Source organism: Pterocles gutturalis, unplaced genomic scaffold (assembly GCF_000699245.1).
Source record: "Pterocles gutturalis isolate BGI_N339 unplaced genomic scaffold, ASM69924v1 scaffold45626, whole genome shotgun sequence".
Lineage (NCBI taxonomy): Eukaryota > Metazoa > Chordata > Aves > Pterocliformes > Pteroclidae > Pterocles > Pterocles gutturalis.
In genome coordinates, this window is record NW_010104633.1 from 1 (window position 1) to 22,738 (window position 22,738).

At 42.3% G+C, this 22,738-nt stretch overlaps 1 protein-coding gene across 1 annotated transcript in view; it reads right to left on the bottom strand.

The window, feature by feature from the left end:
- Positions 1 to 3,460: 3,460 nt before the first annotated feature.
- ABCC5 (ATP-binding cassette, sub-family C (CFTR/MRP), member 5) overlaps positions 3,461 to 22,738 on the bottom strand; it is a 43,990-nt gene continuing 24,712 nt past the window's right edge. Inside the window, exons 10-29 of the mRNA XM_010087123.1 lie at positions 22,208 to 22,558; positions 20,637 to 20,708; positions 20,383 to 20,507; positions 19,681 to 19,753; positions 18,933 to 19,136; positions 18,142 to 18,285; positions 16,984 to 17,086; positions 16,097 to 16,281; positions 14,909 to 15,055; positions 14,428 to 14,557; positions 13,736 to 13,889; positions 13,468 to 13,596; positions 11,918 to 12,104; positions 11,108 to 11,197; positions 8,674 to 8,863; positions 7,779 to 7,938; positions 7,509 to 7,587; positions 6,930 to 7,043; positions 5,722 to 5,886; positions 3,461 to 5,024 (exon numbers count right to left, since the gene is read on the bottom strand). Coding sequence (XP_010085425.1) covers positions 4,923 to 5,024; positions 5,722 to 5,886; positions 6,930 to 7,043; positions 7,509 to 7,587; positions 7,779 to 7,938; positions 8,674 to 8,863; positions 11,108 to 11,197; positions 11,918 to 12,104; positions 13,468 to 13,596; positions 13,736 to 13,889; positions 14,428 to 14,557; positions 14,909 to 15,055; positions 16,097 to 16,281; positions 16,984 to 17,086; positions 18,142 to 18,285; positions 18,933 to 19,136; positions 19,681 to 19,753; positions 20,383 to 20,507; positions 20,637 to 20,708; positions 22,208 to 22,558 — 2,904 coding nt within the window. The 3' untranslated portion in view covers positions 3,461 to 4,922. The remainder of the gene's footprint in view (positions 5,025 to 5,721; positions 5,887 to 6,929; positions 7,044 to 7,508; positions 7,588 to 7,778; positions 7,939 to 8,673; positions 8,864 to 11,107; positions 11,198 to 11,917; positions 12,105 to 13,467; positions 13,597 to 13,735; positions 13,890 to 14,427; positions 14,558 to 14,908; positions 15,056 to 16,096; positions 16,282 to 16,983; positions 17,087 to 18,141; positions 18,286 to 18,932; positions 19,137 to 19,680; positions 19,754 to 20,382; positions 20,508 to 20,636; positions 20,709 to 22,207; positions 22,559 to 22,738) is intronic.

A 22,738-nucleotide genomic window follows, 5' to 3' on the forward strand; every position in this document is an offset into this window, starting at 1 on the left:
GCTGTGTCCATCCTGGCTTCCCCCATCCTGCTCCTAGTCACAGCGAGCTCCCAGTCCAACCCTGGAGAGCCTCCCTCTGCCAGCACCCCATGCACCCCCTTTTTGGAATCTCTTCCCTCTCCCGCTGGCTGCCCACGGCTGCCTGCCTCCAGCCCTCCCTCCAGCTGCCAGACCCCAGCTCGGGCATTCCAGCCCTCCCATCTGCTGCTGCCTTCCCAAATCGAAAGGACAGAAACCACTAAATTATCATCATACAACCGCTTGTTTCCCCAGCGGCAGGAGGGAGCTGGAAGGAAGGAGGTGTGCGGGATGTTAGCTGGGGTTTGACCTCCGCGCAGCCTGCAGGACCTCTCCCTGCCCCGTGGATTGACACTTCGGCAAGTTCCGTTCCCTGGTACGCTTTGCCTACCTCAGCCGTCTGAGGAGTCTCCCAGGCGCGTCTTTGGGATGACACGGGAACATTTATTACATGGTTGTAGGTTTAATGAACCCAGAGTGGTACATTCTGAAAGCCTCCCACGCCTTGCGCCAGCCACAGCGAGCCTCTGCACCATTTCCCTGTTGGGTTTCCACTTTATCATCATACTCGAGGCAGAAACTGTGGCCCCAGCACAATGTGGCTGCTGTCTCCGGCTGAACCAAGGGTAAAACAAATCACGGTGTTGTCCTAGACTGACCTGAAGCTGGGACTATAAAGAAAACCTTTGTGCAATTGCTTATATATAGTAAAACACACCCTACAGTTGCAGTGAAAAATAACAAGGCAGCATTCAGGAAAGCTCTTTGGTTGATGAGGGCGTTACAGCCACCCTCCATCTTCTCAGTATGTTCTTTGAAGCACCTTCAAGAAGCAATTTTGTCTTCACCCAATACCCTTCTATCCACAAGTTTTTCTCCTGACACCTTTTCTCTCTGCATCCTCCTTTTACAAATCAAATTTTCTGCATTCATCCTTTCCTTACAATACCTTCTCTCACTCATACCATTTGCCCTTTGAAATAATTGTGCCTTCTCAAACTTTGTCCCCAGCACTGTACCAAAGGTGCTTGATCTCCCTCTGGCTTTCCTCAGGGGATAATCCGCAGATCACAGCCCCAGCCCCTCGGGGTCTGACCCAGGATGATCTCCACCACAGGTAGTGGTGAAGTCTGCTCAGGGGTTCAAACAAGCACAACTTCAAGACCTGACTTTGGACTCACACCGATCTAACCGCACATTAACTCCACTGGGTAATTTCAGGAGAATCCTACCTGTGTTTTGATTGAAGTCCCAAGCGAGTGCAATGTATCCACTCATCGGACAGGCGAGATGAGCAGGAACATTCTCTCTTAAGAATCTCTAAGCTTACAACAATGGATCGGGATGGGCTGCACTCACCGTATTTGGACAGCATAAGAAAACTGATGCAACTGAAATTCCCCAGTGTAACACAGCAAACCAATTATCCCAGGCAAATCTCTCTCAAGTTGCACACCTGTTGGACTCGGGCCACAGCCTTTGCTATGTACTAAGAAGGACATGTTATCTCCGTGCTGCTTTGGGTAGGATCTCTAAGGAAAGCCTCTGTCCCAACGCCACAGTCTTCTTCTACTCACAGGATGAAGTCTTCTCTGGGATACCACACTAAATTCTAAAGCAGGATCCGATTCCTGAAAATTCCCATCATCATCGACCTCTTGTAGAATGCTTCAAAGATATTTCAGTCTCATTTGTAAATATTGATGTTTCTTCCTTCCCCTTCAGTGACAGGGCCCTGGGCCAGGACTCAGCTTGCTCCTGTGCTTCAGGGCAAAAGCCAATAAAAAAAATTACTGCTACCCATGTGAGAAGCAATACCTCCGTCCTGTCTGTGAGACAAGTGCCCAATGGAGCAGATAAGGGATCACAGCAGAAAGAACGTTTCCCTCTGGCAGTCTATCTCCTGAATTCCAAAGTAACAACACTGGCGCTAAGGTTTAACAAAATGGTTGTGCTAATCCCTGCTGTCTGCAGGTGACTGTTCACCTGCTCCATCGCAGGCCCTTGTTTGACACCTTGGTGAGCTATTTCAGCTCGCTGAAGCAGCAAGAAAGCCTTCACCTTTTTAGGAGAGTGTAACTGGGAAGCAGCGGTTTGTGCAGTGAGTCCTGAGTGCAGTGTCCTCATACCTACGCTAGCGTTACAGTTCGCACGTTCTGAAAAGAGCAGCCCCACTTCAGCTCCCCTCCAGCTGTGCCTTCCTGCCTCCTTCTTTGTACAGCATTCAAAAAAAAACTTTCTGTGAGTTATTTTTCTGAACCGGGTCACTGCTGGACCAGGCAAGAGCCAGTGCTGGCATCGGGCAAGTAGAAGGAACTCCCAGCCTGGAAGAAGAAGGAGGACAGGATCAGGATGGCTCCCCTTTTGCCCAGACTGCCATCAGCTCAGCCTTAGCTGCAAAATGAAGCCACACTCTGACCCCAGCAGCACCTCAGAACTAGGTACAGGAGCCCTTTTTCTTCAAGAGAAATACTGAAATTCATGGGGAAAACTCAGTTCTGCAAGGCCCAAGACAATCCTGTCCTTGACAGTGTTGTTCCTGACAACTGACTGAATTGTTTTAACCCCCCATCTTAGGCAGAGGCACTTCATGTTCTCTACCTCTCCCCTGAAGGTGTTCAGCCTTCATCTTCACATCCACCCAGCTCCTCTTCTAGGGAAGCAGCAGGGCGTTACCTCTTGGCCTGTCACCTCCCTCCTGCCTCTCCCCAGTCTCTTTTTGTCGTCAAGTTTCTGATGAAAAAAGAACCCCCCACATAGCTGGGTGTTCTTTGGAGACACCTGTTACCTCTCCCTTTCCTAACCACAACACACAGCCACACTCTGCTCCTTGAATTGAGTGACACTGAACAGAACAGTGGCCAGTCGCTGGCACACGGTAAGCCTGAGTCCAAGCCTGCGAGCAGGGCGAGATCTGCGCTAGTTCATTCTCCTGGGGACAACACTTGCTAAAGAACAACCACAACAAACGATGCTTTTTGTGCTCTCTTCAAGCTACAGTCTAAACTCTGTGAATGCTGCGATTTGCCTGTGGTAGCAGCAGGTAGAAATGCTCGTTGCCATGACTTTGCAATCATGTCACATTATAAACAGGAACACTTGCAGGTAAAGTAAAAAAATCTGAGCCTAAGGAGGATCTTCTGCATTCCATCTGACCTCCCCTCTCGTTGCTTGCCTTGGATACTTGCACTATAAATTATTACTCCCTGCACTACTCAACACAAACATAGATTTACTGCAAGCCACCCTCACACCAGAGGGCACAAAAATTACCCACTGTACTTTTAAAGAAACATTTCCACTCTGAAGGAAGATCAGGCTGTGGTGCACAGAAAAAAGAAATAAAGAAAAAAAAAAAACAGCCTGCAAAAATTGTCCCCCAGGGCTCAAAAAGGTGAGAAGTGATTTATGTGCCCAAAACAAACCACTTAAGCCAATAAAATTTACAAAACCCAAAATAGTTTTATTTACTTTTCAGATTTCTGCCTCAGTGAGACATTTTGCAAACATGCTAAGGCTACAAAATGTCCAAGTTAACAAAGACATGCAACGCTGACCATTCAATAAGTCACGGCTATTACAGGAGCAACCGTGCCCACCCGGGCGACAGGTCCCGTCAGACAGGGATGGTGTACAGTGATCGCGGCAACGTACCACGCAGGACCTGGTAACCTGAGGTAGGTCTCTTTACAGTAAGAAAATGATGTCCTACACCAGTGTTACATCCTGATCAACAGGAACCTGTTTAAAGTTCCAGAAGATGTGGGGTGGGGGACTATTTCCTTAAGAAGTGTGCAATAAAGAAACAGGAAATATTGATGTTGTTTAACCTTAGTATAAGTGAGCAGAACAAAGAGTTAGTGTTACCCATGCCAGTGAAAGCCAAACGAAACCTTTGAGGAGGTGTTAGCAGCTTCGAGATAAAGCAGTCAGTCAGCTGAAGTAACTCTGAAGAGGCTTTCCTACTAGCATACAGGGCATGATTTGAACCTTATCGTTAATTTGTGACAGATCATTCCACGAACAGTAAGATTTTTGGTTGTGTTAGATCAGCAAAGCAGGAAGAGCTTGGGCTTGCTTGCGTTAAAATAAACCCTGCTGACACAGTAAGAAATACTGTATCAGGACACTGAGAAAATACGAGGCTTTAATGTGACCCAGAAGTGGTTCTCCGCTCCAGGAGATGACTAAAACCCCTGCTTTGAAAAAGCATCATGGGAAGCAGCAGCCGCTGCCGTGGTGAACATTAGCGATGCTCCAAATAGCTTTGATAAATTACAGTGCAATAGAGTTACACCACAGAGCTCTTCTCCCCTGCGCTAGACAACAAAGATGTGACAATAAAGGACACTATTGCAAAGCTTCACTTCCACTCAGACACGCAGAAAATCCGGCACTAAGAAAAGACCAACTGTAAAAGACAAAATGGTGTCTGATACAGTCCGATAACAAAGCCAGATCTCTGGTACCATAAACTGTACAAAATGATAGAAAAGAATATGCACTGTTATTAATACAGTGCTTATTTTAATATAAAATAAACAGCTTACATTTCCACTGTAAATATAGGCTATATACAGAATTATGTATAGATATAGCTACATGTATAAAGCTTCATTATAGGCCTCTCATACATTTATAACTATGGCTCCCTGAGCCATTTGTAGAGTGCATTTAATAACAAAAACTTAGTAATATGATTATGGAATAAATACAATAATAAAAACATGAAGAATTCTTTTGACACAGTTTTAAAAACTCTCTGGCTTGACACATTGTGCTAAAAATTAAACAATGAAAAGGCAATAATCTGCTTGAAGGAGGAGAAGGAGGAGGAAGAGCAGCTGGCCTGCCACAGGCAGGGAGTATAGCTCTCCAAAATTAAAGTGACTTCGCCCTGAATTTTAGCCCTTGACAGCAACCTTGTTCTCCGCAGCAGCAAACATAGCATAGAAGCGCGAGTTCTCGTTGGCCAGAAGGGCAGACGGTGTGTCAAATTCCACTACCTAAAAGCAAGGAAAGCAGGTAAAGTATGTCAGTAAAATCCAGCAGAAAATGCATTCCCAACCCTTGCACTCGTGACAAGGTAGTAAAGTCGCCAAAACATGGCATTTGTCTTTAGATGAGACAACAGGCAGTGAAAGTACACACATTTAGGCATGCGCACGGTAACCTGGGATGCTTCAAATTAACTCATACACTGGAACACCCTGGGGTGGCTCTGGCAAAGAGAGCAGATGCTATGGAGTTTTACCTTCTCTACCTTTAAGAGCCTTCCCAAGTGTTCATACATTTGATTTAACCATTCAGGCTTCCACGTGGGAGCCATGAAAAGTATTTAAAGTATCTCTCAAATGCCCGTTTGATAGCACAGGGCTTCATGAAAGTAAATGGAAACTGAACTGAGCCCCAGCAGAGATGCTTACGTTATTACCCATCTCAGAATTAATCCACAAAGGGAGCGTTAAAAACACTTTTAAGAGACTGTTACTCTGTGGTACTTTCTTGGAGTGTAGCAGAAATGTTGCCCTCTTTGATCTTGTCCCAGTCAGGCAATAATTGATTCAATTGGAGTATTATTACCGAGGATGTGAATGAACACAAGAGGATTTTCTACTCTGCAGTACTGTTCCTTCAGTTCAGCCTGCACATATGGCACCACCGGACAAGAGGAACCGCAGCCACAAAAGCCCTTCTGCTTACCTGTCCTTGTGTTAGCACCATGATCCGATCAGAGCCCAGGACCGTATGCAGGCGATGAGCAATTGTTAACATAGTGCAGTCTGCAAACGCCTCTCGGATAGTCTCCTGAATCAGTAGGTCTGTCTCTGTGTCCATAGCAGCTGTTGCTTCATCCAGGATCAAAATCTGAAAGCAGCACATAATCCTGGCTGTAATCCAGAGGAACGATTTCCCTCCCCAAACATAAAAATATGTACAGCAGCCAGAATTGCCATGACCAAGAGTTGTCACAACCGGCAATCTTACGGAGCTGTGGTCACAAAGGTAGCTTTTACAAGCACCCTTTCAGTTTTCTGTATGTAATTGCCTTCAACAAAGTCACCCTATGGATCACATTTGCATTTTATGGTCACACCACGAGATGTTTGGGTTCTGACCCTGGGCCTCATTACATTCAGTAGCTAAATCTCAAATACAAATTTCACTGGTAAACTAATCTGACACATCCTTGGTGGTGACAGCTCCTTCTGGAATGAGTCAATACTGACTAGGCTTAGTAGCTTTTTTTATGCTGGAAAGAATTGCTATTCCTCTCAGACCCAGACACCAACTGATTTGGAGTGGTGTTTTATCAAAGCTGAACTAGACTTGTTCTGTACAAATCCTGCAGAGAGAGCAGTAACTTCTGCCGAGTAGTCTGGCTTTAAAACAGATGCACAGTAAACCTTAAAATATTATGGTTTGCAATGTTTAAGAAAAAAGGATATTAAAAACAGAATACTGGTCAATCTCAGTCCTTTCTCATGGTAATTATTTGTCTTCCATTCCTGCAAAACCTTTAACTTCGCTGGCATACGTGGTCCCAAATTCCACTTGGAGACTACATTTTACTGGAGCACCACATAGAAGGAAAACACTTGGCTGACATTTACAAAAAGGTAGAAGGAGGAAAGACTCTGATGCTCACCAGTAGCAGGACACTGAATAAATGATTAGGCCACTCTGACACTCTTATTAACACTAACAAGCAATACAAGTCTGATGGCAGGACCCTGCAGGAGCTAGCAGCTGGCTACAGATGCCCTCCTAGTTGTTCTACACCTCTCTGGGTCACAATAATTGTTGGTGGGATTCCTCTGACGGATAGAATGAATCTGGCACAAACACAAAGGCTTCCTCAATCCCATCAATTTGATATCTCCAGCTATTTCTCTCATGGGTACGCTCACCTTGCAACGACGCAGTAGAGCTCTAGCTATGCACAGTAACTGTCTCTCTCCAACTGAAAAGTTATCCCCATTTTCCATCACTTCTGAATCCAGTTTCATAGGCAGCTGGGTAACCTGTGTGGGAAAGAAGAGGCAAAAATTTTAGAGCATTGCACAGACTTTTTTAATCTCCATGGCATAAGACAAACAGTTGCTCCTCCTGCAAATGTGATTTTGCCCATGTTCCAAAATATCTGTCACATTTTGCTGTCCATCTCTCCCTGTCTCTGTTGGCACATATCAAAAACTATCACTTGAAATACTGTAACACCCCCTAGGAGTCCATGTGATGAAGCAGCACTCTGCTACGCTATATACTAAAAAAGTACAAACTTGAAATAGGGCACGTTCTCAAAAAAAAAAAAAATCAACTTTGATAAAATCAGGAAAAAACACTCCAGTCTAATAATGTATAGACAACAAGGGGAAAAAATTGCAAAGAAAAAGCTTTATCTAAAGGTCTCTGAAGTAGCCACTAGCAGAACACATTGGTTTGGAAACCAAAACACAAACGTATCTCATAGGGCATATAATACTTACACAGTCCTTCATGTGAGTTCTTTCCAAAGCATCCCAGATTTGTTCCTCACTGTACTGATTGAAAGGATCCAAGTTTGATCTGGAGGTGGAAGCAGAAAACATAACTAGAATTTTTTATTCAGCAATGAGTGGCAAAACAGCAGTGCGCTAATTCACCCAAATGGATGATTCCTATCTAGCCTTCCACCGGCAGAATTTCCTTGCCAAGGAAATCAGGTGCTCCCAGCACACTAGGGTCAGAGTCATGACACTTGTCATGGTCTCACTAACCTCACAGTGCCACTGAATAGCACAGGTTCCTGAGGAATTATTGAGAGTTTGCTGCGGAGATCTGCCAAGCCAATGTCATTTATTTTCACTCCATCAATTTTAATACAGCCTCCAGACAGTTCAACAAGACGAAAGAGTGCCATTCCAAGGGAAGACTTGCCTAAAAATGAGACAGAAAAAAAAACAGTAGTGTTTCTACAGAGTCATAACAGCTTTGAAATGAGAAAGTATTTTAAAAGCTGTCCATGTGTAAGAAAAAGTGTTTTCAAATACCATAAAGTCCTGGCAAACGATGCTGGGGTTCAGCATTTAAACTTCTCAGCAATTGTAGGCTCAGCCCCTAATCTCTTCTCACAGAAGCCACCCCTGCAGTGCCGCCCCACCCGCACTATCAGAACCTTGCCACATAAACCCAGTACAGCAATATTCATTGCTTATTTAGAAATTACATTTTGGAGTTGATTGAAGTCACCTCACAAACAAGGGGTTTGATTCTTCACATTACAGACTTCTGAGACAGCTTAGAGCCAAAGCTAGCTGCAGCATCTGTACAAAAAACTTTTAAGACAAATAAGCTGCAATCAGTGTGTTGTAGGTGGCACTCTGTGCTGATAAGGGGCTGGGGGTGTTAACCGTTGTGAGCGTACTGGCTCAGGCACTGTAGGATCTCTCTCTACTTTAAATGAAAACTTGTTTTCGTTATTGTTTACAGGGATCCTGCTTACATATGCATATGAACAGACTCCACCACTCACAGACTGCTGGACCTCTCCTGTGCAATTAACAATTTATTCAGACACAGAGAAGCCAGAAGAGAACCAATACGACTGCCCCACTCTATTCCATTCCATTCTGTAAAGATAGCAATTTAATTCTGCTTAGTGTTTTTCCTTACCTGAGCCTGTCCTTCCCACAATGCCAATCTTTTCCTTCGGTTTGATGGTAAAGGACACTTTTTTAAGTACTAGAGGGAGGTTCTCTCGGTACCGCATCTCTGCATTTTCAAAAACAACTTCACCTTCCTGTGGCCAGTCCAGAGGAGGAGCTTTATTCTTAATTCGAGCTGGAGCTTCCAGGGAAAGCGTCTTTAAAACAAAAACAGAAGTTCAGTTTTCAGTAAACAAAACACCAGAAAGGAAAATTATCAGTTGCAGCTTACGTATCAATTTACGGCAGTTTTACAATGAGCTGTGCAGCGCGATGCAGGCCCAGTGGTTCAGAACTTTGCTGTGTTACATTGACCACACTGCTGTTCCCCTCCTGTTGCCTCAATAATTGCATTGGTCCTTCTACACAACAATGTTCTTCATCAGTGGAATTCAAAATGTATTTTAGGCCTATTATTTATGAGCACAATTCTATTGAGTTTTGTGGAACTCCGAAGACTGGACACTTCTGGATGCCAAGTTGGCTGTGTTTCTATGTCTCATTTGCTGTGCCACGCCAGGGTCACCTCTGCTGATTCTGACGCAGAACACCCACATGACACAGTGTACAAATACTACCCTCTCCATCCTCTTCCTCATTCTCCTGTTCTATTAAATCAGTCAGGCCCCTTCCAGCTTGCTCACTTTCACTATTTCACTCTGCCCCTTAACAGGTCCCTCATTAAGCAGTTCACAGATTAAACAGAAAAGCAGAACCTCTGAAAGCCAAACACGTGCCTTTATAGCATGTGTAGAATGAATCCAAGGTCACTTTCCCATATGTGGCACAAGCAGCCTCAAAGAATGGAAGAAATCCTATTGTCGGATTCACCTCACATAACTTTAAAACACATACAAAGTAAAAATCTCCGTCTGAACCAGTCCTCATCAACTCCTTCACAGTCACTACAAAGCAGATAGCATTTCAGGAGTGTGATTTTTCTCATTCTAATATGAACACTTCAAATGGGTAATAAATTGCACTCTGGAGATGGCCATTTCCTACACTGACTATAGAGAGATCCCCCACGGACTACATCTGCAACATCTAGTTAGAGGCAGATTAATTGTACCCCAAGGGTTTGAGAAAAACAGCGATTTGTTACAATAGTAATCCAATTCTTTGAGCTTGGTGCTCCTAACAGCAGCCTTGGGGCTCAAACAGAAAGAAGCCAAGGCTGGGACTTGGTAAGACACAGAACCCGCATGGTGCTTCACGGCTCACCCACCCCTTCACTTCAGATTCAAACCAGTTTTACAGTTTCATAATAAAATGTCTGCCTAGAAATCCAAATAAGAAAAATCCCAGAAAGGGTTGCTTAACAGTGATATCAAATGATAGACAATAACTTTAAAACAAAACAAAATAACAACAGCCTACAATTGAAGGCCTGACAGTGATAAACCCCTCTCAGCCCCGTGAGAGATACCAGGCAGTATTCGGCACACAGTTCTCAGCTCGTGTGGGCAACAAGTCTTCCATACACAGACTTTTTCTACTTAACTGCCGCAAGAGGATTTATTTAACCGGGGGAGTGGCCAGGTTTGGTTTTTTTTTTTTTTCTCTTCAGTATTAAATCCACAGGCTAAAAAAGTTTCTACAAATATAAACTACTGCTTAGCCTAGATTTATCAGATAGGTACATATTTCCCTCCAAAGTTCAGAGGGAATGTGTATTATGTGTTAAGTAAATAAAACCTTTCACTTCAAAGACCAGACCCAGTAGAAGGCTTTCTCCCGGCTACAGTTTCCCCCCTGACCTACACCCAGTTCCGCATACACAAATCATAGTTATAAATGGTTACAGATAACCAGAGCAGCTTGCTAAGCCTGGCAATATTTCTCACATTGAGCCTAGCACATTCCTCGTGTTTGCCATGAGAGCAATTCCTTGACTTTTTAGACATTTAGAGATATGTTATGTAAGATAGGCGTGGAAAAAGAAGAAAACTTATTAGGACAAAGTGGAATTACATGTAGATAAAGTAACAGTCATCTATGTTTAAATAAAGGAGTTCCATTAAGTTTGGCATGAAGGATGCCAGAACACCATCCTTCTACTGTAAAATACTCTATTGAATTCCCAGCTACTCCTTGTGCACACTCCACTCTTTGCTGAGTCAGCAAACCTTCAATATCCTCATGTAACTTCAGCAATGCCAGGCCAGCGATGCCTGTAAGCTCAGTTACCTACCAGCTTGTGTGCTATTCATCCTGCCAATGCTTATATATGTGCTTCCTAAAGCACTCTGCAGTATTACAGCACATGCACTAATGTGTTTACAAGACCAGAAACATCCATTCTGTACTGCAGCAGATAATGGCTGACCTTCTCTTATGCCAGCAGCATAAGAAGCAAGAAGGAATTTTATACCAGGCAGTTAGAGGTATTATTGTCCTACCTTGATATAGTGATCAATCCTCTCCACTGAGGTGAAGCGAGCTTCTGTTTCTGAAGCAAGTCTGACCGTAAACTGGAATAACCCTGTTAACTGGAGCGATAGGAGAAGAGGACAGGTTTAGAGAGCTGTAATTTATGATTAAGAGACAAATCACATGGATATTTGATACAAGTACTATTGGCATTGGGCACCATATAGCTAAGGTGCCCAAGGCATGTTAATTTTAGTTAAGAGTTAATCCATAATTTATTAATCACTCGGAAAGCCAGTGGTTTAGAAAGGTTTCCCAAGAACAGCTTTAAATATTAACTGAATTTTGTAATTTCACCTTACTACCACCAGGAGGCAGAAAAGGCCAAACAACAGCTTCAATAGCCCTGATGTCTGTTTAACCCGCACAGCTGCAACCCTGGATGCTATTTGCCGTGAAAACATCCTGCGGGCAATACATTAAGGCATCAGTTTCGCAGATGTCTGTTGTACTGTCAATCCAATTTCTGGAAATATCCAGGAAAATTGCAATAGGCATCATATGAACATCATCAAATGGTTTCTACCTCATGATTTAAACAGAGACAGCTCCCCAAAACAATAGCTGTAAGCACCTAGCTCCTCATAATTTGTCTTTTGACTGCTAGCAAAAGGTCCTGCCTCCGAATTGCTTTCCCCTCCACTACCAGAATGGGTAATAAATATTATCTCCTTCTGTTTTAGTGCATCAAGGGAAGTTTTCAATGGTGTTTATTTTGCTTATTAGCAATAACTACATTTAATGAGAGATTAAATATTAGAATAGGTGGAGATACTCACCTGCACAGCATATGAGATAGCCAGCCCAGCATAGGCGGGAGGAATCTGGCCATGCATTAAGACAATCATAAGGCCAGTGGTTGTGATAAGAGCAATGCTGATAATGTCCAGCCGCACAGCCAGCCAGCGCATTGCACAGCTGAACAGGTAAAATGGTGCCTGATTGTCGTCTAGGAGCTCCTGATACCTGAAACAAATACAGGAGAGGTTAGTAGACCTCCATGAGCCTGATACTCTAGAAATAGCAGAGCTACTTAAATCCCTGTTCTAGTATCAGAATTCAGGGTGGGAAGACTAGTCTGTCATTGACACAGTCTCAAACTTGGCCACAAAAGTGGGGTTTACAAACTTTCCCAAATCATGTCAGATATCTACTTAGCTCAAGCTCTCAGAAGTCAAATTACCAAGTTTCTGTGTACAACAGTGAATTATACTGGGGGACGGGGTGGGGGAGCGTATCAAAATTCAGGGATGTTACATGCACTTCCACCACAACTTCACCTATGCAAGGCCCTCCAGAGGGTGCTCGATGGCTACAAATCACTCCGAGGGTAAGAGTAGCAGTGCTTCAGAATATGCACAGAGTATGTAATTTTATACACAAATGTAAAAGTAAAGTTACAGTAAGTTTTTATAGGATTGGGGACACTAATTAAAACCCATCAATAGCCATTAAATTTAAATCCTGACTGTGTGGAGCTGAGAAAGTATATTTAAGGGGAGACACTGCAGAGACTTTTCACAAAGGCAGCGACTAGATTTTCTGATTGTACAACTCAATTTTACACCAATCACTGCTGCACAGTGTGTGCAGTGCCTTACTGCTCTATCACCAACAATGCTAAGGGACTGCTACTTGCACCGCTGCAACCTTTCATCTAAGCTAGTGTAGCAGTGTCTTCCCAGAGCTTCTGTGCCAATTTTCCCTGCGCTCCCACACTGTTGATCTCATAACCTTGCACCTGCAAAACACTGATATTGTTATGGCAGGTTCTCATGGGAAGCAATTACCACTCACATGAGAAATGTCCCACTTTCCTTCACTAACACTTGTTTTGCAGATTTTAGTTTATACTAAAACCAAGCACAGTGTACAACAAGGTGGATAACAGTCACTTCAATACTTGATAAAAGCTATCCAATTATAAATGTGCACAGAGACAAACAGCTCATCAATACGCACACTGAGGAGAAACAACCAATAGAAAGTATGAGCAGGACCTGATGAAAAGTATATACTACTAGGAAAAAAGTGTGGACAAAAAGTTGTCCTCACCATTATCATTGCCAACTGCTGCACTGCAGAGAACCCCAGAGGAGGGCATTCATCTGGGACCCCATCGCTGTTCCTCTCAGTTGGCTACTGGGTAGTTTTCCCCTTCCCTTCTCTTTCTTGTTCTCCCCCATTTTTTCCCCCCAAAAAAGTAACTTTCACTCTTAGAGCCTATGTATGCAATCAGCTACAAATCCCATTAATAAATCTTTCTGAATGTAAACCTGTTGCATCCTGCTTTGTGCTCCACCACTCTCAGATGTATATCTAGACTGACCTGTGCAGAAATTCTTGCCCTTTGTGGTAGGCATGGATTGTGGAGAGACCCTGTATGCTAGACGTAATGTGAGACAGGAATGGAGACTGTGTGATGTTGTCCAGACGCTTGAGCTCTCGAATGAAGACTCTGGAAGCAGAGAAGCAATTTTAAGTGATATATACAACCATCATATGCCAACCACTAAAACAATACTTGAAGAACCCTATGTCCTTAAATAATAGATCAAAGTATCTCTACTTTTAGTTAAAGCAGCTGATGCACTTACCTAGACACAACATGCAGAACTGTGAACAGGACAATGAGGGGCCCCACTGCCACCAGGAACCAGGGAAAAACCCCTGAAATCACCCCCACACAGAAGAACACAAGGATGACATTCTGGATGAACATTTCTGCTTGAAATGGCAAACGAACATCAACTGGAAAAGATGGAAGGGAAAAGAGGGAGACCCTGAGTACAAAAGCTAAAACAACCTATCTAAAGCAATTCAGTCCAGCTGTACATCATTGGCAAGGACAGTGATTTCTCATAGCTTATTCAAATTAAAAATGTACATTTTCATTAGGGGTGCTCTTCTCTTCTGAGATGGTAGTAGTCTTTCCAATTATTCCCATTTGCAGAAACAGCCCTGATGCAGCTCTGACCTAATTACCACCTTTAAAGCACATCAGCTTCACCCTGAAACTCTAGGTTCCCCCTGCATTAAATGCTAAGAGACTGCCAGAGTCCATGTGCAGTCTGTTGGCACAAAAGCACATTTTCTTCTTTATAAGTGAACAGACAGACCTTCTAGAATAACAACCAGCTATGTCCCAATTCCTGCTTTGTCTATTACAAGTACCCATTTGGCAATGGATATAGGGTACAATCACCCCAACAGCAAGAGACTGCAGAGTATTAAGGAGGTAACCTGAAGGTCTGAATGTGGGATTTATAGTGTGTACAGTGAGGGATACCTTCATCCATGTCTTTGGAAAACCTGTTGAGAATCCGCCCAGTAGGTGTGGTGTCAAAGAACTTCATAGGGCTACGCAGAATGCGTCGGAAGAGTTCATCATGGAGCCTTGAGGATGCTCTGAGAGTTCCCTGACAATGCAGAAAACATCACAGTATTATGAAAGGATGTTTGCCTTCCTGTCACACTCCCTCTCCTGGGGACCAAAACATTCTGCTCATTTTCTCTCTCCAACCATAAGGGTTTTTTTCTGGCATTCTGTGCTTCCAGACAGTGGAAGGAAGCTATTAATTCGGGCAGAAGTTTAACAGAAAGCATGGTGCAGCCCCAAGAGATGACTTACAGAAACATCCCAATCCATGACCTGACTTACTCTCATTCAAAATCTTTCTCAGAAGGTGACCAAAAGAACCACAGTGACAACAATATGCAGCAGTAGGGCAGGGTTGGGAGGATAAGAAAAACACAGCATAGGCACATACCTTTACAAAGACAACGCCACGAACAGCTTTCAGAATCAACATCACTGCCATAGACAGCGCATAGATGCCAGCATAATAATGCATGTGAGGGTTATCTTTCATACTGTTGCTTATGACAGTATCATTTCCCAAAGTCACAGTGGTGTTCTGCAGAAAATTTGAGGATTCAGTGAATAGTTAGTAAAGAAAAGGATTAAGCATGTACATGTTACACGTGGTAGAATTTAATTGTTCTCTGTCCCCTCCCACCATATTTTTCTTCTTTAAAGTACTTAAATGACCTTTGAATACTTTAGAAAGTTATCCCTAGCAGAGACACTTGTCTTGCAGATTTGTAGCACTTGGCCTTTTTCCTACAATACCTTTGAAAATAATATCACAATACCTACTTCATTTGATTCCTAATCTCTCATTTCATGCTTATCATTTCTTGCATTCTTCTGAACCATACCAGGTATTTGCATACCACCACTCCTGTTACACAGCAATATTCACCTTGGACAGGTTGTACATTGTCTTATCAAACACAGTTGTTATTTTCTGCCAATATGCAGTAAACTCTTTACTGTCTTATTTTTTTTCATCTCTAAGTATGTTTAAGGACCTCATTGCTTATTTTAATATTGGGAATTTGCACTTCATTATTTCTTCTCTGAGGTTAGTAGTCTGCTCCCCCTGCCACCCAAAAAAATTTTGCCATTATATTGGAATCTTCAAACACAATAAGATTTTCAATCAAACCCCTGTAGTGGGAAAAGTCCCAAACCATCCCAGGTCACCACAGTCTTTAAAGCAACTCCCAAAAGTCAGTCGACTTAAAGCCATATACTTTAACAAGATTATCCTGTTAGATGTAAGGTCATGTTTAAACAAAAATCAGCATTAAAATTAGTAATTCTTCCTGCAGCTTGTTGTCCCCTTTCACATTTTGACTTCCTTTTCTTAGACTAACCAAGTCAAGGAACAAGAGGGTGATATAAAACCACATGAGCTATTGTATCTTTCTTACTAGTGGAGCTCCCTTATTCTTGGAGATGAACTCTAATGAGGTCACCTCCTGGGGAAAGCCTTATAACTTGCTTAAATTAGGAAACAGCATTTGGTCTCATAGGACTGCTTGGGATTAGTTTAGGAGAGCAATCCCCCTGCCCATTAAACACAAAAGAGCAGAAAAGCTATTTATCTTACTCCACTGCCTTGCTTGATCCAGAAACTCAGCCACCAGTTGCTAAAAGCTGTACTGCCCACATTCAGCACAAACAGTGCCATGATGATGAGGAATGCAAAGGGGCCTCCAGCTGCCTGAATGTAGACACCATAAACAGACCAGGGGACAGAGCCTTTGCCTTTCTCTTCCAACTGGACCAACTGGCCTGTGAAACAAGAGGAGAGAGTGAGGAAAAGAAAGCTGTTCTGTGAAACTTCTGTAAGTTTGAACATACACGAAACTACAGTAATTTTCAAACTCTACAGAGTACTTCCAGAAACAGACATTGCTTAATACATAGAACTCAATGGTTCAAACAGTTTTTCAAAAAGTCATATTTCCTCTGCAGAATCATTCACATCATGGTACGTCTGAAAAAGCATAATCAGCACAGACTGAAACGCTAGGCTGGTATCAGCCTCACTATTGCTTTTTAAACCCTTCAGCAGTTCAAAGCTAACATTAAACAGAGAGAACCACAAGGCAGAGGTCAGGTCTTCCAATTCTTCACACATAAATGTCATGTCCTGCCTAGGACTCCGTGACTACCAAGCTATACACATTGCCCTCTTAGGACAGGAGGGAGAGGTGGTGTGAGAGACACAGTACTACAGGCTCCTTTGTGCCGACGGCATCTGACCAACATCAGCCTGATCAAACTTAAAAACACTGTGCAGGCACCCACATTTAATTAATTAAGGAATGTTTTTTGCCCACTGCCTGTATCCTATCAACCACACTGAGTGACCAGGATTTGAGATAGCTTTCAAAACCTGAGAGGTACATTCATAATACACTTAGAAAGCAAATGTTTTGAGCTGATTGGTGTATAAAATAATTACAGCCAGAAATCCGATTACATAGTTACCCTCTTCCTTCTTTACAACTTTCTCCTTCTTCACAGACCCTGTTTTGGTACTTTTATCCTGGGGTCTTTTCAGTGAACTGCTTGTGTTCTTCTTTATATTAATCTGCAGGAAAACAATGACACTAAACGTACTGGAGTAATTTGTTTTGACATTTTCATATCTGAACCCAAACTTTTTATAAGCTGCCTCCTAAGGACAAAGGCTTTCAATAGCTTCGCGTTCATATCAAGGAAGATATTAACTTCACTGTTATTACGGATGACTGCTGACTCCGGGGGATTAAATTCTCCTCTTCTGTTAACCTGAACTGCTACCAACTTGTACTGGTAGTGTGCAAGGTTAATTTCCAGAATCAGTGACACTATGAGTGTACATGGTAGAGGAATAACACCCGTACTACTAAGAGAAAGATACAATACCCCTGTCCCTTGTAAAAATAATTGTTTTATTAAGAGGCCTTTTTTCCCCAAAATACCACCCTAGTACTTCACTCGGGAAAGCTCTAAATTAATTAAATTAAATTAAAATAATTACATTGCTGAGAATTTAAATGCATGTCCTACTGAATGGTTCTTGTTATTTTTTAGATTTAAATTTTATCCACTGAAATACTAGAGCATAAATCCAATTTTGCACTTATAGCCATTTTTTCATAACAGAAGTATTCTCAAAAGACCCCAAAACAAAACATTTTCAGTTACATTTACAAAATACCGTCACATCTAACTTTTGACAAGTTGTGTCACTTTTGCTGTGCCTCAGTCACACCCTATGTGAAAAAGCAGTAAGGAAACAATAAGAATTTTTTCAGACAAAGGTTGGTCCAGATCTGTGCTAATTTGGAGGTAAATTAAGAAGTGGTGTGTACAATAAAAGAGACAAAATTCCTGCTCTGAGCATCACCAGAGGAGACGATTCATTACATTCACTTTTAACTCATGAGCTCATTGGGAGAGTCCTCTCTACTACGCATTCCCTAAACACAAACTAGGACTGCAAAGCCAAAGTGCTAACAAAGCACAGATTATTCTACAGGAAATCTATAGGTCAGATCAAAGCATGAACATGTGAAGCCATTTTCTAGTCTTCCAACTATGCCATTTGGTTCATCTCATCAGAAAAGTCAACATTCAGAGCACTTTAAAATAAACAAATACCTCAATATGTGGTGTTTCTCCCAGCTGTAGGCTATTAAAAATAGTTGCATAGTCCCCATTTAAATTCATCAGTTCCTCATGACTTCCTCGCTCAGTAATGCAGCCTTCTTTCATGAAGATCACTTCATCACAATCAACAAGATACTGGAGAAAGTGGCAGTAAGAGCAAGTCTCTATTGCGTCAGATAATCGGACACACATCCACACAATCCTTTTCAGTAATTTACAGATATTTGCACACAGCCCACCTCTTCCCATGTAACAGATACCTGATTTTACAGGTCCTGCATTGACTAGAGCAACAGGATTACTCTCACTCTACACAAATGAAAATTTTCTTGTTCTACCAAAAACAATCTGTTATGGAAGACAAAATTCAGGATACTTAAACACTGCAAATACTGATAAATTAACTATTAATATTTCTATGCACAGAAGATGGCAAAAAAAATCTCAGAATACATCAATTCTGATTTACTGACGCCAAAACAAAGTGGTTTATGATTTGGTGAACTGGCTTTATAGCAAGTTAGCAAAAGAGGTTTTGAACAAGGTATTTATTTCTCTGGTGAATTTTCTTTAGCCAAGTGTTACCAGTCCTGATTGCACACCAAACAGCACTGGTATCAAATAAAGAATCAGACTGTGCACGAGGCATATCTGTAAACATAAACCATGCATTCTACAGATGGACAGGGTTGTGCTGTAACAGGTCAGAGCACAGAAAGTTCCAGTATGAAGGCAACTGACTGAACATCACTTCAAGAAAGTAAGTATGAGAGATGCAGTACCTGAAGCTGATGAGTGATGAAAAGGACAGTCTTTGACTTCAGGTGCTTCCTTATTGCACTGTTAAAAATGTGATTTCCAACATGAGCGTCTAAGGCACTAAGGGGATCATCAAGGATGTAAATGCTCCTGTCACTGTACAGGGCTCGAGCCAGACTGATTCTCTGACGCTGTCCTCCACTCAGGTTAGCCCCTCGTTCACCAATCTGTACAGACACATACCCGTTATTTTATTTCTACAGCACCAGGCAACACACATATTCAGAGCTCAAGAGGTAACCAGAATGAAGCAGACCACAATATTTATATCTATACACACATACACAACCATAATATTATATATTGTTTTAATACATATATCTATTCTACAGTTTAGGTGTCCACTTTTTTGTGAAATATGTTGTATGTTCAAACTCAAGGTTAACATGCTTGAAGATAAGGCAGTACTTTTTTTGTATTAACATAGCCATGCTTTTTCTTAACTTTTTAAAATCAAGTTCAAATAGGTCCTGTTAAGGCAGATAAATTCACAACAGAATTAAACACTCCCAAACTGTCAAGATATGAGTTAAAAACATGGCACAACCCTCAATACCCCAGGGCCTGCATTGATAAGCTCAAGAAGGCGCATTTGACAGCTTGGCTTATGTGCATACCAGACGATGTTCCCCTCGCTCCAGTCTAGTGTGCCAAACCAAAACTACACTTTTCTTCCTCTACTCATTAGTTTACTACAAGCAAAATTTATACCTCTGTCAGGTCCCCGTTTGGAAGGATGGCTAGGTCAGGCCTTAGACAGCAACCATTCAACACCGTATTGTATCTAAAGAACAATTAGGTAAGTAGTAAGAACATTGGGGTTTTTTCCCCCAATTATCTAGCTAGTACAGCATCATCTCACTTTCTACATTAACAGCAGACATTCCAGCAGCCAAAAAACAAATGATCTGCCTTGGATTCCCAGGAGGAAACTGAGGATAATAATTAATTACCTCTTTCTGAAGGATTGTGAAGGTAAGGAGGCAATTTTTTTCCAGGGATAGCTAGCACAGGCCAGAGGGAAGGCCCCTCTGAGGGAGGACCATGGAAGGTGCCAGCACATTGCAAACAGCAGTTGTTGTGTTTCAAGAGGGCGAGGCCGGGACAGCAAGAGCAAATGCCACTTCAGCACTGCTCCGCAGCAGCTGCTAAAAACAGAGGTCAGACAGTACTCCAGCACGAGGAGTTTGTTGCCCTCATTGCAAATGAGCAATGACAGACACTGACCACCACCAGCCACTGTGACCAGGTGCAAGAAAGGCAGGCTTTTAAACGAGACTTAAAGGAGTCTTAAAGACAGACTCTGAAACAATATGGAGGCTTTAACTGCAGTGTACTCTGCACTCAATTTTCCCACACTTGGGCAAAGAATTACCAGGCTTTCAAGAAAAACAGCAAACAGTTCTGACAAACCTTTCTTCATCATATTCTTTGCCAAAAAGAATGTTGTCCCGAAGTGTAGCATTGAGAATCCAGGCCTGCTGGGCCACATATGCAAATGTTCCACTTACTGCAATGCTACCCTCCAACAGGGTCATCTGAAATCAAAGATAAACTATGAAATTATGCTATTCCATGCTTAGAACAGACTTCCTTCTACAGAGTACAAATAAGTAAAACAGGAGATACAAAAGAGAAGAGCAGAAGTAGTCAAAACAATTCCTCACCTGTCCTAAAATTGCTGAGATAAGTGAAGTTTTTCCACTCCCCACACTGCCACAAATTCCAACAAGTTTTCCCTAGACAGAAAAAAAAAATATGGTACTCATTTCTTACATTCTCCACTCCTTTCAGAATTTGGACTACCTTTAATACCTCAGAGGGGACAGTGTGACATTAGTGACGTCTGAAAAGAGATGTAACAGACAGAAGAAAGGAATACAGTCAATATTTTAACTCTCAAATAATAAAGAGTGAATACTAGCCCACAATGGACTAAAACTGAATCAACTCCACAGGTCAAAATGAATGTATGTCAAGATCAGCTTCCCTTTGACTGGGCCTGATACAGGCCCAGAGAATGATGCACTCAGCCAAATGCACCAAGGCCTGCCTGAACAGAATGCCCCAAGATGCTTTTGAGAGTGATAAGGAATGCTATAAGGAGGGAAAGACTGAAAGAAAAGCAGAATTTAGGACATGTGTGTCCAGTAAAACTCCTTGCCTGTGATATGCAGTTTGCAAAGGAACAGGTAATAAGAAAGTGCTAGAATCCAGTCACTTTGAAGCACTTCCCTGCAATAAAATGATGGGTTATTACCCAACTAACAATGAATTCATCAAAACTTTTTTTGTTCCATTTGTAAAAAAAGGTAAAGCGGACAAAAAGGGTATATCTAGCTACTTGTGGAACACATGGCTGGCCTCCCCTTGTTTACAAACTTCTGATAGTAAACTGGTCTTTGCTTATTCAAGTAACTTTGTACTCCTTTTTCAACCTATTTTTTAAACTACATGCAACCTTCTCAAAAGTTTAAAATATTGGGTTTTTATAATTTAAAAGAATTTAAACTACCCCTTCGACTCATATGACTAGAGGAGACAATTTAACCATAAATATCTTGATAAATGCACGGATCCCATCGCTACACCATCCAACTGCCAGCCTGCAAAAAACTTTTGTATTTGTAGAAGATGTCATGTATTAAGTTCAATGTTTTTTTCTTTGACATTTTATATGCTTTTACCCATCTTAGAGCAAGGTCTCCAACTGCTTCTAAATTATTGAAAATCTGTGTCCTTCTACTGAATAAAAGTTCTCAGGGAAGAAAATTACATATTCTTCAGTGAAAAGCACCATTATGCTCCATTAGAACACCTAATCACCTCAGACGTTCACTCAGAATATAGCTGAAGCCCTGCAAAATTATCAAACAGCTGCAGGAATACACCATCCACCAATACCTCACTGATCCCCTGGTTGCCCTGCTGATTCTTTAAGCAAAATGGCTCATATACTGTACTGAGAGCTGCAAACAGCAAACCCATCAGTTAGATGTGAAAGCTACACAACCTGCAGTTGTTTCACAGGCTGTTTGCAAAGATCTAGCCTGCTAAAATGGCACAGCTGTTTACAGCGAGATCAGACACTGCATCCTGGATACTGCAGTTGCCATGGATATTACAGGAATGCACAAAAGCAATACGCTCCATTTCAGGAAAAAACACAGCTCTGTATTCCAAGGGACAGCTGAAAAATGAGGCCTTTTGAAAGCTCAGATTTCCTTTCTTCTCTTACCTTTTCTATCTCTAAATCAATGTTGTAGAGGGTCCTCTGAAGCCGAAGGTTAGCCAGGTGGATGATTTTGTTCTCCTCTTCAGGGCTAGGATGGTCATCATTGTCCACTAGAAGATGGCCCTTCTGCTCTGCCAGCACAGCTTGCTGTCCTTCATTCTGCAGCTTCATTTTCTCTTTCTTGCCCTTGGTAACTTTCTTGTCTTTTTTCACTTTGGGGGTCAACTTTGGTGAGCTCTGGACGCTGGCGTGGGAGAAGTCCCAAGCCAAGGTAGCATTTTTCACCTCTATCGCGGTGTGAGGATTGGCTGGTTTTTTCTTTATCATATGAACCTCTTCCATTAGAAACAAACTCTGATAGGAGTTGTGAGAGAGGTGTAAAGATGAGACACCTGATCAAGACTGGGAGACAAGCCTACGGCACACTCACGCAGCAAAACACATCAGGCTATACAGTAGGAGGAAGCTGAAGAGCAAAAGGTAGCTCATTAGTGTAAACTAACTCCAGGCTTGCTAAGTGGCCAGGGCATTCCT